General features: G+C 43.1%; 1 protein-coding gene across 1 annotated transcript in view; it reads left to right on the forward strand.

The window, feature by feature from the left end:
* The window catches only part of CFAP58 (cilia and flagella associated protein 58), an 83,485-nt gene that overhangs the window by 43,862 nt on the left and 21,903 nt on the right, over nucleotides 1-17,720 (forward strand). The window contains exons 14-15 of the mRNA XM_081105284.1: nucleotides 871-982; nucleotides 3,524-3,628. Coding sequence (XP_080961410.1) covers nucleotides 871-982; nucleotides 3,524-3,628 — 217 coding nt within the window. The remainder of the gene's footprint in view (nucleotides 1-870; nucleotides 983-3,523; nucleotides 3,629-17,720) is intronic.

The raw sequence follows: 17,720 nt of genomic DNA on the forward strand, positions 1-17,720 counted from the left end.
TGGAAGGTAGCTTGTTCTCTTGTTGCTACTTGTAAAGACATTTAGAAACATTAAAAAGTATATTGAGCCCTGGCTGGTTTGGCTCAGTGGATAGAGCATCAGCCTGCAGACTGAAGTGTTCCGGGTTCAATTTCAGTCAAGGTCACATATCCAAGTTGTGGGCTCGATCCCCAGTTGCGGGGGGGGGGGGGGGGGGGGGGGGGGCGCGAGGGGGTAGGGAGGGAGCGTGCAAGAGGCAGCCGATCAATGATTCTCTCTCATCATTGATATTTCTCTCTCTCTCCCTCTCCCTTCCTCTTTGAAATCAATAAAAAATATTTTTTAAAAAGTATATTGAAATCCTTGTAATTCACCTCCTCCCTGTTCTTTCCAGATACTTCTAAATTCCTTCGGGTGTCCAGAATCATGATTCTGAAGTTTTGGCACTTTTTTTTTTTTTTTTAAAGCTAAGCCTGAAGTTTGAGCTCTGCAAGAATTGGTATCCTCTGTGTCTGGCTCCGGTTAGGAGTCTGGTCTCAGTGTTCATAGAAGTCTCCTTACTTCCAACTTTTTTAAAATATATTTTATTGATTTTTTTACAGAGAGGAAGGGAGAGAGATAGTTAGATACATCGATGAGAGAGAAACATCGATCAGCTGCCTCCTGCACATCTCCTACTGGGGATGTGCCCGCAACCCAGGTACATGCCCCCGACCGGAATCAAACCTGGGACCCTTCAGTCCGCAGGCCGACGCTCTATCCACTGAGCCAAACCGGTTTTGGCTACTTCCAACTTTTTATATAAGATGTAGCATATATGTAGAACCACATAAAGATATGATTTTCAAATGGGTAGAGAATTCCTTTGCAAATGAAGTGTGCCTTGTTCAGGCAGGAGCTTTTCCACATGCAGAGAGAGTTCATAAAGGAGCGGACACGCTGCCGAGCGCTGGAGGAGGAGCTGGAGAACCCCATGAACGTGCACAGGTGGAGGAAGCTTGAGGTAACCCCTGGCGGAGCCTTCCTCCCACGCCCAGATCCCTTCTGCTACCCCACAGGGCTTCACAGCTGAAGCACAGCAAGTGGTTTTATTGAATGTTATGCAAATTGTTCCCTAAAATGTCAGACTGGATCGAATGTAAATTGAGTTCCCAGAAGAAGAACAGGAGTTCCCAGAAGCAGATGGTTCACTTGGGGATTGTCTAACCCAGTGGTTCTCAACCTTCCTCATGCCGCGACCCTTTAATACAGTTCCTCATGTTGTGGTGACCCCAAACCATAAAATTATTTTCGTTGCTACTTCATCACTGTGATTTTGCTACTGTTATGAATCGTCATGTAAATATCTGATATGCAGAATGTATTTTCATTGTTACAGATTGAACAAAATGAAAGCATAGTGATTAATCACAAAAACAATATGTAATTATATATGTGTTTTCCGATAGTCTTAGGCGACCCCTGTTAAAGGGTCTTTCGACCCCCAAAGGGGTTGCGACCCAAAGGTTGAGAACCGCTGGTCTAAACAGTCTTGGACACAATTCTTTCTGCCTAAAGAAGACTTAGTGGACGTCGTGAACTGGCTTCACCAATGGACATTCGTTTTTCTCTTTTTGCCATTTTTTGCTCACATAGCTATCCCGTGGCTGCCTGTTAGTCTCAGGTAGTTCATTGCCTCTAGTTACATTGGCCATCAGTGTCTTCAACCATGTTTCAATTGGTCTTTGCATCTTTTTATTTCATGCAGGAAATAAGGCTCTTGTGAAATTGCCTTCTTTTTGAGGGACTAGCATTGTGTTAGCCAAACCTTTTCCCTTAGGATCTTGGGAGCACAAAGTCCATTGGTAGGCAATGGATAATTGAGGCATACCTCATTTGATTGCTCTTCACCAGTGTTGATTTTTTTTTTTTTTAAAAAACACACTGAAGGCAAACCTGTCCACCAGCAAAAAGATCATGACTTGCTTGCTTTATTTGTGATACACGCTTTATTCTGGAACTGAACCCGCAGTATCTCCGAGGTATGCCTGTAAACCTCCTATTTTATTTTATGACTTTCTGATAGACATTACCACCAGCACCGCAGGTAACAGTTGAAACCAGTCTCTGCTTATTCAATAAAAGGTGGCCATAGCCTCTTGTTGTGCCCAGCAATGTGGGCACCAGTAGGGGCTTCGACTAATTGAACAATTAGGATATTGGGAGAGTATGTCTTTTCAGAAAAAGCAGGGCAAGGGTAAAAAAGCAGCCAAGGTGTTTTTTGGTTTTTCATTTTTAGTTTTCCTTCTTAATGAAGAAAGGCATTAAGGATAATGCATTATAAATTGTTATATAAACATGGGGCCTGGATTTGAACAACATCCAGTCTTGCCAAGTGAAAGTGTGTGCCAAATGCAGTCCCAGCGTATGGGTATCACTCGGCACTGCTTAGTATTTTGTAAGCAAAGCCAGAGTTAATGGACTCTCTTTTCCCCCCACTCTTTTGGACCCTCATTTATTCCTCTTCAACTGCCAAGAGTGGTGTAGTTTACTGAACTAACCGTAATATGGATGTGTAGGGAAGTGGAGCTGAAGATTTAAAATCCATTTACTGTCACATTAGTTTACTCCATGTGTTTGCAAGCAGAGCTTTAAAGTTTCCAATTCCATGTCAATTTCTATTTTAAAAATTAGAAAACAGAGATTGTGGGAGGCAGTTGAAAAGATTTAGCTGTTAGATTAATTCCAAATGTCAATACAGTTGAAAGGGAAGCTTTGGCTCAAAGTCTAGAGGACAGAATATCAATTTATAAGTGTAGATCTTGTTTGAATTGTACACAGATAGTTACTGAAGGTGCATCAAACCTTTATGGATTGATAACACTGTTTGAGAGCGAAATGCCATGGACGTGTTCTGTTGTCAGTTATTAGCAGAAGTCCACATCCTAGAAAGCTTCCCCATCATAGGCTGTAAGGCATCTCCTTGTTGACAGTATCAAAGGAGAACCCTGAGGCTGAATGAATTAGGGAACCCTGTCTCATTCCCATGGAAACAGAGGTGATGGGAGGGGAAACCTCAGAGCATAAGTAATTAGAGCCTGGCATATCTGGGCTTGAATCCAGCTCTGACCCTTACCTGTGTGGGTGAATAACTTAATGCTTTGAGTTTCATGTCTCATCTGTAAAAGGGGAAGACTCATGCTACCTCGTAGGGCTGTTGTGTGGCTAAAATTGGATAATGGAGGAAAACACTTAGCATGGTGTCTGGTTGGTGACAAAGCATCGGGGATCATGCGCAGTAGCTATCATTATTGCTGCTGTTATCAGTAGTAGTAGTTTCCTTGGTGGAGCAAACGTATTCACTTTCCGTCTCTTGGCCAAGCAGAGTCAGTAGATAAGACATTAGCCAAACATCAGTCTGTTTTGATGACCATCTATCTCATCTGTTACATACCCATCTCTCTGTACTGGGTCTGCAGGTAGATTTCAAGAAAACAGTAATTCTTTTGCAAAGGGACCTCAAATGATGGTGTCTCAATGTCTTTTATTTTGTTCCCTTGAACAGGCCAGTGACCCCACTACCTATGAGCTGATAGAGAAAATTCACACCCTGCAGAAGCGTCTCATCAGCAAGACAGAAGAGGTGGTGGAGAAAGAGCTGCTCCTCCAGGTAGCGTTTTCCCTTTCTGTTCTCATTGAACGAGCACGTTTTCTGAACACCGCCCCCTCCAGGACTGTGTTTTTTTAGGATTCTTTGGCAGGGTTGCACGTCCCATTTTTAACTGTAGATGGCAACAGCGACTCACACACAGAGAACAAACAACCTGATTAATTGGTCGTTTATTCTGCCATCACTGATATTTCAAGAATTCTGGAAAACAAGTTCAAGGCCAGAGTTATTGCATTGGGCAATGCGCGCTCCCTCCCCAACTCCAACTTCTCTACTGTTCTCTTTGTTAGATTCATTTAAATACTTTTCCTCATATCCTCACGTAATGTGCAATGCCATGATTTTGATTTTGAAAATGAGCTTTCACATAAAGCACAGTATGTCCTCTTGAAGATTTGTGGGAGTGAAATGGAAAGAAAGATTTCTTTTTGAGGGTTTTAGGCAGTTAGTTATTCTGGAGCAATCAGGAATGGCACCATCCTTTTAGGCTTAGATCTTTGCAAGTACCTGCTGTCATCACCGTCAGCACCATTATCATCATCCTGCCAGATACTGTGCTGGTGGCTTTACCTACCTTGTCTCAATTCCTCCTCGGAGGTCATGAGGGTGGGTGCTGTCATCTCCAATCAATGGGATGAGGAAATTGGGTCCCAGGAGTTTCGTGTGGAGAAGACTGTAAGCTCTGGTCTGAGATGGCCTGGGATGGAATCCTGCCTCTGCCAATTGGTAGCCCTGTGAGGTTTACTTCTCTGCACCTGAGGTTCTTAGTATTACGGGATAATAATTGATGTGAAAAGGGATGTTGTGAAGATTGAAAGAGCTTAGCATTATGCTTGGCATATAGTAAGTGTCTAATAAGTATTAGCAATTATCCTTAATATTTCTAATTCCAAAGCACATAATCTTAACCACTGGGTTTATCGTAAGAAAGAGTAGAAAATTCTGTATACGAACAAGGGGCATTTGCCCCTTCCCTTTACATTCTACCTTAAAAAAGACATCTTCCCTAAAGTTGGATTTACAGCAAGTAGCTTTCCAGGGTATTGCTGTGCTGAGTGGTCAACAGAGATGTTCCTATTGTCTTATAAATGAACATGATAGTTAAGAGGACCAACTTCAGGGACGATCTCGTCTTGAGTCCGCTCCAATTCTTTATCTCATGACTTGAGGAGAATTACCTAAATCCTTCAAACCTCAGTTACTCCATCTGTTAAATTGGGATAATAAGCCTCAGTTTCCTTATGGGAGGAAGGCACTCTCATCAGAGTCCACTACTTAGAAATCCTGTCATAAGAATAACCAGTTAGTGCCTGGGCCCTGGGGTCCAGCAGCCCAGGGTTTGAGCTGTGATTCCACCATTGCCGGGCACGAGTCACATGCCCACGGCCGTGCGGCTAGTAAGTGGCAGAGTGGGGACTCAAGCCAGGCGGTCAGCTCCAGAGCCCATGCTTTCTACCACTTCACCACCTGCCTCTCCAGCTATTACCACTTTGTTAGATTTAAAAAGAACCAGATTTTGTGTTTTGCCAAACCTCTCTATTAGAAGTCCGTTTCATATTTCCTTGACTGCTCTAACTTTATTACTTTCTTCCTTCTATGTACTTTGGGTTTATTCTGTTCCGTTTCTACTTAATATTGATGCTCAGCTCATTAATGTCCAATCTACCTTTCTAATATAAGCATTTACAGCTATAAAATGTCCTTTAATTTCTTTAACTCCTTCCCATATGTTTTGAAACGTGGTATTTTCTCTTTGTTCTAAATAAGACTTGAGTAACTCTTAAAAAATATTTACTATTTTCCCCATGGTAACCAAAAAAACCTCACAACTTTTAATTTCTAAATATACTAGTATATGTATTTAAGTTTTTCTTCTTTTTTTCTTTTTAAATCTTTATTGTTGAGATTATTACAGATGTCCCTCCCCCCCCCCCCCCCATTACCTGCCTCCATCTGGTTCTGGTCCCACCTCAGGCCTTTGCCACCCTATTGTCTGTGTCCATAGGTAATGCATATATGCATATAAGATCTTTGCTTAACCTCTCTACCTACCCTGCCATCTTCAAATCTCTCTATTTAAGTTGTTTTTTATTATTGATTTCTCACTTTTATGCATTGTGGTCTCTAATTTGTTGAGACTTGCTGTGTGATCAACTAAGTGGACAGGTTTTATAACTGATGCCTGTGAGCTTGAAAAGGATGTGTACTCTCTAAATGTTCAAGAGTCAGGAATCGATATGATGTTCATCAGATCAACCTTGCTCTTTCCTAATTTTTTTGTCTCCTTAATCACTGAAAAAATGTTTGGAGATTTGTCTGTTTCTCCTTGTAGTTCTGTCATTTTATTTTGTTTTAAGTACATTTTAGATTATGTTTATAAGGTGAGTAAAAGGTGTGCATGGTTTTTATCTCTTCCTGATGAATTGTTTCTTTAATATTATGCAAGAATCCTCCTTAATTCTTAATGCTTTTACTTACAAAACTGCCTTATATTAATATAGCCCAGGTTTTTTTAAACATACTTTTTCTATAATTTTATTTTTATTTAAAATCTTTTAAAAATATTTTTATTGATTTCAGAGAGGAAGGGAGAGGGAGAGAGATAGAAACATCAATGATGAGAAAGAATCATCAATTGGCTACCTCCTGTACACCCTAAACTGGGGATCAAACCTGCGACCCAGGCATATTCCCTGACCGGGAATCGAACCGTGACCTCTTGGTTCATAGGCTGATGTTCAACCACTGTGCCACACTGGCTGGGCCAAGATTTTATTTTCAATAATTTTCTTTTTATTTTCTAGAAATTCTTTTTCACAAATCTTTGTTGATAGTGTCTTGATCTTATGCCTTATTAATTCATTTATGTTTTCAATTGATTTAAATATTTTATAGTTTTTATTAGATTATTCTATTACTTGGAGGTCTTCCTATTGTTTATTGTGATTGCTGATTTTTATTTGTGATGGACCTTTTTCCTATTATGTTATGATTTTGGATTGTAGACTAGTTTTCAGAAAGGCTTTATTGTGGGACTTGGAATGGTCCAGGTTAAAGGTATATCTTTTCATTTGGTTCTACTAGGGACCTAGGATATATCTCTTCCTTAGGATAATTTTTTTAGGTTAAGTTCTCATTTTTGGGCTTCCTGGACCACTCCGTAAATGAATATTAGAACCCCAAACTCTTGTGATGGAAGACCCATGGATACAAATTCTCTGAGTAGCCATTGCCCTCCACGCCACCCAGAGCCTAGGAGAGATAGGTTTCTTTATGGTCTTTCTGTCCCAGTGGGTGGATTTCTGTCTGTTGTCTCTTTTTGTACTGAGGCTGTAACTCTTTTAAGTTCCCAACTTTATGTAGAGGAGTCTCAGTACTGACTACCCACTCCACACAGGCCCACCACCTCATCTTTTATCCTCCTGTGGCCATCAAAATCCAAGCTCTTTGCTCAATGAGTACAGCCACTTGTCCCAATCAGCCCCCAAGGGATAGCTGCAATATCTATTGATGGCTCCAATATACAGTTCACTCTTTGATTTTGATACTTTGAGGATCAAATTACTTGCTATTTCCATTTTGTGATGAAACAGATGTGTCATTCTATTTAGCATGTCTAATGCTTTGTAGACTTTAGTTTTCAGGTTACTTAGTCTGCCACACTGCCATAAACAAAAATTTCTTGTTTACTGTAATCGCTAGTTTCCTCATCCACAAAATGGGAAAAATAGTCGCCCCCACCTGCAGAATTAAATATGTTAATTAAGTACATATAAGGTTTATCACAGTGTTTAGATATCTTTAACATTATTATGATGACTAGAGACCCAGTGCATGAAATTCATGCACTGGGGGCGAGGTCCCTCAGCCCAGCCTGTGCACTCTTGCAGTCTGGGAGCCCTACGATGAATCGCCCCACAGAGGGTGACCCCACCCACCCACCGCAGTGCCACCGGCCAGGTATCCTGGGCCTCCTGCTGCGGGGCGATTGATCGCCCCAAAGAGGTAGGCCCTGGTCACCCAGCCAGGGCTCCACGATGGATTGCCCCCACAGAGGGAGGCCCTGCCCACCCACCGCAGCACCACCGTGGGGTAGCCTGGACCTCCCTGTTTGGGGCGATCGTGGAGCTCTGCTGGCCTGTGGCCTGGGCCTTCCTTTGCGGGGCAATCATGAGGCAATGGTGGGGCCCCTGACCAATTGCATCGCACCTGCCTTGGCTGACCTGGTGCCAGTGGGTGTCATACCATGGTTGTCTGGATGGTCGTTCCACTGTTTGGCTGTTTGGTCAATTTGCATATTACACTTCTATTATTATAGATGATTGTTAATATTACTACTCACCACGCAGTTTTTTACAGGCCTCCAAAGTTTAATATCCTCCTCACTTCCTTTATTCAAGTCCTCGTTTAACCTTTCTCTTGGATGGTTGGGTGGCTTGTACATCCCCAGACAACAAGCCTTGTTATCTTGGTGAAGCCTCAGGTGTTCCACGGGATTTGACAGTTTCTCATTTTCATCTGTTTTATCAAATTATTAGAGAAATTCTCTGCACTCACAATAGAACATTTTGTAATTAGGAAGATTTTTGGTTGAATTCTTCTGAGTATCGGAACAATTTAAAAATGGTCCCATCATTTCCCAGCAGGAGATCTTATGGAAACCTATTTACCCCCAGTAGACTGAGTTTTTTAAGGAAAAGCTGTTGATAATTTCTCTCTCTAACCCCAATGCCTGGTGCAGTACCAGGCACATAGTAATTGCTCAATAAAGATGGACAGACTCTGTGCCGGGGCAATTTCGACTCACCCTTTACGTCTTAGCTTAAATGCTTTTTCCTAGGGGTAGAGGGGTGGGCGAGGGCTCTTTGTAAATGTTCCCATATATTGTCTTTTCTTTTATGCCACTCATCACACTTGTAATGAATGAAATAATTATAATTGTGTGTTTAATTATTCTTTCCCGATAGACCACTCACAAAGGCAGTTCCTGTGTCTGCCTTGATGATCACTTCATCCCTAGGTCCTTGCACACAGGTAAATATTGGTTTAGTGACTAGTTAAATATTGGAAGAATATCGGCCCTTCAGTAAGTGATATGTCTCACAGTCGTTTACATTCCGTCTTTGAGCTCTGAGAGGTCACGGAAAGATTCTTCCTGTTGCCTTTGCATTTTTTGTCATTAACATCTAGCTCTGCAGGAGTCTGGAATTTACTGTGGGTTGGTTTATAGATCTGTAAACGTGATTCAAACGGTCAGCGTCCTTTTTGCATGCTGAGGCAGGCTGACTCGCGTGGTGCTCCCAAAGTCCTTCCCTTGCTCGGGGTTAACGTGACATGGTTCTTGAACTTGACTTGGTAGCTTCAGAGGTAAGATGAAGAAGTCTGTACTCTTGCCAGAATTAGAATCTAAGGTGTGGATGGGAAGAGTTTCTTTTCTTTTGCTCACCATTCTCCTCGCCCTTTGAAGGAAGCAAGGGCAATGCAAGCATAGCTGAGATGTGCCTCCTGCTGGCCTCTCCTTTCTGTTTTTGCCCCATTTATTCCTCATCCCTTCTGAATCCCTCGGCATTAATGATTTCATGAAAAAAAAAAGCACCTGTAGAATTAAGCAGACATATGTGCAAGAGTAACTGCTATCCGCTACCCATCATCATCATCATCACCATCATCATCAAGATCTGGTTCCAAAAAATGACATAAGGCCTGATAGCATTAGAGTAGGAAGCTCTAACCTTTTGCCAGGCGCTTAAAACACACGGAACAATCATAGCAGCTGGGACTTGTTTTTTTTCCAAGTGTTTAAATATGCCGTAGCAAGCTCAAATATAACCCCCCCCTCCCCCCCGAGCCAGGACTGCAGCACACAGGGGGCTGCCGTTAACCCCACCCCCAGTGAGGGCCCATGTTACCAAATCTTTAATTTTTCAAGAGTAGCTAGGAATGTGGAGTTTTAAATATTGGCAACTTTAGGAACATTGCATGGGCTTCTCAGAAACGTATCTACCAACCACCCTTGAGCCCCAGGAGGCTAATTTGCAACCTCTAGCTTTAAGCCTGGGGGAGAGAGAGATTTAAAGGAACAGCAGTAGCACAATCAGCTTTACTTGTTCGAATTACTTTTCTTTGATCTATTCCTTTGCTATGATTTCTTGATAGAATACAGAGCACCAGAACAAAAAGGGAAAGAGGAGAGGGGGAAGGAGAAGGAGGAGGAGGCTGTAGATGATGTGCGGGGATGGGCAGTCAGAGGTAGATGAGGCTGAGTTCCTCCCAGGAGGCAAGCATAGAGCAGAAAAGCCTGGGGTATGTTTGGTGGTACAGTGGTGGGTGAGCTTAAGGGAAGATGGACCTTCTTTAGATGTCTTTTCCCCTGCTGCTAATGACTCCGTCTTAATTTATTTACAAGCCTTTCTAAAACAGAAAAGGACTTCTCTGAATTGTTGAAAAGGCCAGGGGTTGCCTCCTGACCCCCTGATGCCCAGGCAGCAGATGTATTGCTGGCACCCGCTGCACTAACAGTTACAGAGTGCTTCCTATGTGCCAGGGCACCTGGGGCTCCAGAGCGAATGAGATGGACTTGATCCTGGCCTTGGTGGACCTCCTAGTTCTGCAGTCACAGTGCGTCGTGACAAGGGCTGTGATTCCGTACAGAGGCTATGGGACTCTGAACAAGACTTTGCAGTGGTCAGGGGTCTCAGTTTGGGTTCCCAAATTGGGGACTGAGACAAAGGCTTGGGTCCTGGTAGTTTGAGAGGTAATCTCAGGAGTGAGGCAGGTGAGGAAAAGCCAGGAAAGAGAGAGAGGGAGGGAGGGAAGAAGGGAGGGAGGGAGGGAGGGAGGGAGTGGGGAGGGGCCGGGGGGCTGGTCACAGCTGTGAACATATGAATCCCAATGTCACTAGAGTTCCTCTGAAGAGCCACATTGAAACTATTGCAGAATTGTCCTGTCAAAGGAAGGGAGGCTGGGGCGCTTCATTGACTCCCATTCCCTACTGGTTGAAAGTTGCATTGGGGCCATTCGGTTGCTTCTAAAAGCAGAGGGGACTTGACTTGTTTTCTGAGGAAGCCCTGGCCTGCGGCAGAAAAGCTGACTCTGCACACCCTTGAGGTGGGAGCTGCCAGAGTGTTCCAGGAACTGATGGCCATCCCGTGTGCCAGGAATTTCAGCTATAGCTGAAATGTCAAGAGATGAGGTTTCCGATAGGTCCTGAAGACCTCCAACCAGTAGATCCCTTCTTTCAGTCTCTTTCTCACGGAGCTTCTCACCTGCATGATAAATTGCCAGTCCAACTCTAGAAAGAACAAGGACCACTTTCTCAACCAAGTTCCCATTTGGACTTGCCCATTCCACCCACCTACTGCCATTCCAGTTGATGTCCAGTAACTAGATGAATGATCAGGTCACACTGTGGTTCACTTAAAAGATGGTGCCCTGGCCCTGGCTGGAGTGGCTCCGTGGGTTGGAATGTGATCCGTGCTCCAAAGGGTCTCAGGTTTGATTCCTGGTCCAGGCACATACCTGAGTTTCAGGTTCAATCCCTGGCTGGGGCACTTAGGCAATGTTTCTCTCTCTCCTCCCTTTCTCTGAAGTCAGTGAAAACACATCCTTGAGCAAGGATTAAAATGTAAAAGATGGAGCCCTGATTTTGCTCTAATCACAGCCATCCTTTATTGAGTACTTCCCGTGTGCCTGGCACTGTGCTTTATCACCCATAGACCTCAAGGGGTGTTGGTTGACACTCAGTGAACAATAGCTCATCACATGGGTGAGCGGGGGCATGGAATGACCAGCGATTTACTTCAGGAGGTGGTGCAATTTGGGTAAAAGGACACAAACTTAACTTCATAGAATGTTAGCACTGGATTATCTTGTCCAGAATGTTCATTTTACAGATGAGACCAGTGAGGCATTTCCCTTACTATAGACAGTAGTGACATTTTACTAGAGGGTTTACTTTTGAGGGTTATGGTGCCTGGGAGCACTTTGCCTAATGATGAATGACACTCTGACATGACCTAAGTGAGTAGCTGCTTTGATGGAGTTCAGATTTATGTCCCTTTAGAAAGTTGTTGCATGCATTCTCCATTGTTTCTTGTGCCCAGACATCCAGGGAATGGACATGTCCCTCAGATAAATAAATAATAAATAAGATGGAAAGTGTTGCTTCTTTGTTGGTCTCTGGGTCCTGGCCTTTCAAGGCGAGCTTTCTCTGTAATTTAATTTTATGACTGACTGGATGCAAGTCTGGTTTACTTAACTGTAAAATGGCTTGAATGATAAGCAGATTTGGATGGATCTGCTCAAGCTACTAGCTGTGCAGGGGGGAACAAACCTTATAGAGCACATTTTTAGATACTTCTTTGGTAAGGATCTTCATTTTTCCTGATCTTCTGATTATCTTCCATTTCTTGGTCATTTACAGGGTGTGAGACATTGCTCTAAATGATATATATATATATATATATATATATATATATGATTTTTATATATATGATTTCATATATATAAAAATCATATATATATATATGATTTTTATATATATGATTTCATATATATATATATTCAGTACGATATGTAATCCTATTGAGTCATTGTCTCAGCCCTATGTGATTAAGAGTTATTACCTTTCTCCTTTATAGGCAGGACACATGAGGCACAGAAAGGTTGAGAGATTGCCCCCAAGGCCACACATCTGGCACCTGGTAGAGTCATATGTATAACTTCTGCAGTCTGGCTCCAAAGACTCTGCACCATAAGAAACCCATAGCCATTGCTTCATTTTGTATGGACCACCTTGGTCATTAGTGGGGAAAATTCTAATTTCTCACTTCCGCTAGAGCAGAGGTGGGGAACATCTGGCTGTGGGCCATATAAGGCACTCAAAATAATGCCCCAAGGCATTAGGGGTGAGTTAATTAAATATTTGACCAAAAGTAGTGGGCTAATTTTTAAGTTGATAATTTTTTTCTTTTTCTGTCTTTATTGATTAAGGTATTACATATGTGTCCTTATCCCCCTATTGCCCCCCCCCCCCCATCCCATTCATGCCCTCATCCCCCTGGTGTCTGCGTCCATCGTTTATGCATATATGCATGCATACAAGTCCTTTGGTTGATGTCTCCTCCTTACCCTCACCCTCCCCTACCTTCCCGCTGAGGTTTGAGCATCTGATCGATGCTTTTCTGTCTCTGGATCGGTTTTTGTTCATTAGTTTATGTTGTTCATTATATTCCACAAATGAGTGAGATCATGTGATATTTATCTTTCTCTTACTGACTTATTTTGCTTAGCATAATGCTCTCCAGTTCCATCCATGCTGTTGCAAATGGTAGGAATTTTGCTTAGCATAATGCTCTCCAGTTCCATCCATGCTGTTGCAAATGGTAGGAAGTCCTTTTTTACCACAGCATAGTATTCCATTGTGTAGATGTACCACAGTTTTTAATCCACTCATCTGCTGATGGGCACTTAGGCTGTTTCCAGATCTTAGCTATTGTATATTGTGCTGCTCTGAACATAGGAGTGCATATATCCTTTCTGGTTGGTGTTTCTAGTTTCTTGGAATATATTCCTAGGAGTGGGATTACTGGGTCAAATGGGAGTTCCATTTTTAGTTTTTTGAGGAAACTCCATACTCTTCTCCACAGTGGCTGCACCAGTCTGCATTCCCCCAGCAGTGCACGAGGGTTCCTTTTTCTCTGCATCCTCTCCAGCACTTGTCATTTGTTGATTTGTTAATGATAGCCATTCTGGCAGGTGTGAGATGGTACCTCATTGGCATTTTGATTTGCATCTCTCAGATGATTAGTGACTTGGAGCATGTTTTCATACGTTTCTTGGCCTTCCTTATGTCCTCTTTTGAAAAGTATCTATTTAGGTCCGTTGCCCATTTTTTTGATTGGGTTGTTTATCTTCCTTTTGTTAAGTTGTATGAGTTCCCTGTAAATGTTGGAGATCAAACCCTTATCGGAGATTACTTTGGCAAATATGTTCTCCCATGCAGTGGGCTTTCTTGTTGTTTTGTTGATGGTTTCTTTTGCTGTGCAGAAGCTTTTTAATTTTATGTAGTCCCATTTGTTTATTTTCTCTTTAGTTTCCATTGCCCTAGGACAGTGATGACGAACCTTTTGAGCTCGGCGTGTCAGCATTTTGAAAAACCCTAACTGAACTCTGGTGTCGTGTCACATATAGAAATTTTTTGATATTTGCAACCATAGTAAAACAAAGACTTATATTTTTGATATTTATATATTTAAATGCCATTTAACAAAGAAAAATCAACCAAAAAAATGAGTTCACGTGTCACCTCTGACACGCGTGTCCTAGGTTCGCCCTCACTGCCCTAGGAGATGTAACAGTGAAGATATTGCTTTGGCATATTAAGTTGATAATTTTATTTGGCCCATGGATGATGTTAAAAATTTCCAAATGGCCCCTGGCAGAAACAAGGTTCCCCACCCCTGATCTAGAGCTTTGCTACTCAAAAGCGTGGTCCTAGGACCAGTGGCGTTGGCATCACCTGAGAGCTTTATAGAAATGCAGAACCTCAGGACGCTCCCAGGATTAGTAACTCAGAACCTGCATTTTAACAAGATCCTCAGGGGTTCAGATACAGATTCAGTCAGAGAAGCATGGGGGCCCTAAAAGATGGTCCTCCCTTTCTTTGCTGCAAAGCAAGAGCTGTGGTTCAGGAAGGAACCCCTGGTTTCTAGTTACCTGGCATGTGGGCTTGCCTCGCTACCCAACCCCCCCACGGTGTAGTTTCCTTTTCTGAAACCCGGAGCTCGTCATCTCATCAGCACCTTCAGTTGTTGTGAAGATGAAGAGAAAGAACTGCAGAGTATACTTAGCAGGATGTCAGCGGTCATGAGAATTGGCCGGGGCTCAAAAATATCATTATTTCTGGAAAAAAAACACACATTATGTCTGGTTTGGAGCATGATAACTTCACATTCTGGTCCTCCACTCTTGAACTTCAGTGACAGATCCTGGAGGAAATTGAAAATTGAGAGCACCCAGGGTTGAGGTGTGTTTTAGGGCCCCATAAACTCTCTGAGGGTTCCGATGTTAGTATGAAATGTCTAGAATGGCTCTTTGTTAACAGAGACATGAAAATCCTTGATCCTGTTTGACAATAGCCTGGACGGGTTTGGCAGAAGCTGCTGAGTGTTTTGATGAGAGAAGGGAATGCAGTTCACATTTATTTATGCTGAGTATATGCAGCCGCCCTGTGCTAAAATATTTTGCTTTTACTGTCTCCCCCAGGAAACCCAGGTGAGGTTGATGCTATTATTGTGTCCATTTTACAGACAAGGGAATGGAGGCTTCAAAACAAGGCTTGCCCCAGAGTTTACAGCTAAGAAATGCCAGAGCTCTAGATATAAACCAGGGTTTGGCCCACTCTGGCCCACTGTTTGTATTTGGCCCACACCAAGGACGGTATTGATACATATAAATGGTTAGAAAAAAGTCAAGGGAGGAACGGTATCTCGTGGCATGTAAAAATGACATGAAATTCAAATGTCAGTGTCCACAAATCAAGATTTATTGGCACACAGCCACACTTATTCATTCATGTAGTGCCTATGGCTCTTTTCATGCTATAACAGCAGAGATGAGTAGTTGTGACAGCAACTATATGGCCCAAAAAATCTATAGTAGTTACTATCTGGTCCATTACAGATTTACTGGGCTGTCTTATAAACCTTAGTCATTGGAATCTGGCACGGAGCCACTCACCCCTATTCTATGGTGCCTCCCAATAAAGCCAGTAAACATTCCACTTCCTCGACTACCCCTCTCCCCAAATTCCAAAGGAATTGTTCAATTACTAAAAAGCTGCTTTAAGATATGGAAGGCAGAATTCTAATATCATGTCTGATCTGCTGGTGGGGTAGCCTACACTAAACGTAATTCTTGCTCACTCTATTAGCGGGTAACTAAGTGTCATCCTCCTCAAAGCTGAGCTGAAATTGTTGAAGATGCTCCATCAATAGGGAGCCCGATGGACCGAAAGGCACAGCGTATCCTGAAGCTGTTGACTAGAAGCCCATCCACAGATTTATGTTCTGTTCTAAAATCAAGGGGAAGAAGAATGAGAGGAGGAAATACTTTCTGCAGAGTCTTGCTGTTGTCACCAAAGAATATCACAAATGTGAGGAATGGTGGAGGAGGCTCCTTCCCCAGCATGCTGCTCCTTGCAGGCTGCTCCTCTGTTCTTCACATGTCAGGGAGGATGGAAGGAGCAATTGGAGATGGGTTGTTCCGAAAACAGAAAGTGGATGCTGACCATCAGCCAAGATGTGCAGACATCCATGTGGCTGGCCCATGGGGGACAATATACCTCTATCCACTTGGTCTGGCTAACACAGCCTTAGTGAGCCCTCCAAGAGGGTGGGCTGTGGAGCACCCGCTCATCACCTTTTAGCTCCATACCAACCATTAATGTCTGATGGGCTTTCCATACATTGTATCTCAGTGGTTCCCAAAGGCTGATCTGGGGACTGGGAGAATCTATATGTTCCCAGACATAAACATTCATTGGTCTGTAGTAAAATGAACACAATGACTGAGTAGCATAAAACCAATCTTTACTTTTCAGTTTTGGGAACTACTATTTTTTCTGTCCCTTCTTTCTTTTGGAGATGTAAAATATTTTTGGAAATGGCATTCTCTTATTTTAGTGTGTGCATTTCTTTTCTTTATGAAACAATTGGGAAGAGCTCCAGACAATCTCCTATTTGTTGAGAGTATGGATCCTGGAGCTAGATTACTGGAGCTTGAATCTTGGCTCTGCCATGCTGAGCAGGTTACTTAACCGATTAATGGTAAGTCAGTTTCCTCATTTGTTAAATGGGAGTAACCATACCTATCTCAAAAATTGCTGGGGAGATTCTGTTAATATTTGGAAAACATTTAGAATAGTCCCTGTCACAGAGCACTACATTGCATACATTAATATCTACTAGAAGCCCGGTGCATGAAATCCATGCATGGGTAGGGTCCCTGGGCCTGGCGAATGATCAGGGCTGATCGGGGCCTCCCTTCCGTGGCTGCTGTCTGCTGGCTGGGGCCTTCCTTTGTTCCACGCCATCCCCTTGTAGTCAGCACACATCATAGCGAGCAATCGAACTCTGTCTCCTGGTCAAACTCCCGAGGGGACATTTTGCATATTAGGCTTTTATCCTATATAATAAAAGGGTAATATGCAAATCGACCAAATGGCCAAACAACCGGTTGCTATGATACGCACTGGCCACTGGGGGCAGATGCTCAACGCAGGAGCTTCCCCCTGGTGGTCAGTGCGCTCCCACAGAGGAAGCACCGCTCAGCCAGAAGCCGGGCTCATGGCTGGTGAACACAGTGGGGAATGGGCCTAAGCCGTCATTTGGACATCCCCCTAGGGCTCCCAGACTGCGAGAGGGTGCATGCTGGGCTGAGGGATCCCTCCTCTCCGAGTGCACGAATTTCATGCACCAGGCTTCTCTAGTATATATAGAAGATTGGTCTTTTTCTTTTTCATGTTAAAAACTTAGCAAAAGAAGAAATTAGCAAGACTATGCTGGTGCCTCCGAGATTTTTGGGGAGAATTATTCAGGCCCAAGAAATATAAAATCCAGGAACTATTACTCTATCTCTCTTTTTATATATATTTTATTGATTTTTTACAGAGAGGAAGGGAGAGAAATAGTCAGAAACATCGATGAGAGAGAAACATCGACCAGCCGCCTCCTGCACATCCCCTACCAGGGATGTGCCCGCAACCCAGGTACATGCCCTTGACCGGAATCGAACCTGGGACCTTTCAGTCCGCAGGCCGACGCTCTATCCACTGAGCTAAACCGGTTTTGGCTACTCTATCTCTTAATCTTTGCAACACTCCCAATTAACAGATCAGGAAAGGAAAGGTTGGAGAGATTTATGGGCCCCCAGGAAATGCCTCTGTCATTGCTGGCAGCCCTAAGAAAAAGGGCGATTGTGCAGGGCTGTCTCGGACCTGCTAGTCTCTTTTACGGGAGCAGGCTTTTAATATGCAGATGTTTGGGGCTTAAAATCATGTTCAGCTTCATTTAAGGCAAATAAGTTTCCCAAC

This window comes from Myotis nattereri (genome assembly GCF_964212035.1).
Source record: "Myotis nattereri genome assembly, chromosome: 13".
Taxonomy (NCBI): domain Eukaryota; kingdom Metazoa; phylum Chordata; class Mammalia; order Chiroptera; family Vespertilionidae; genus Myotis; species Myotis nattereri.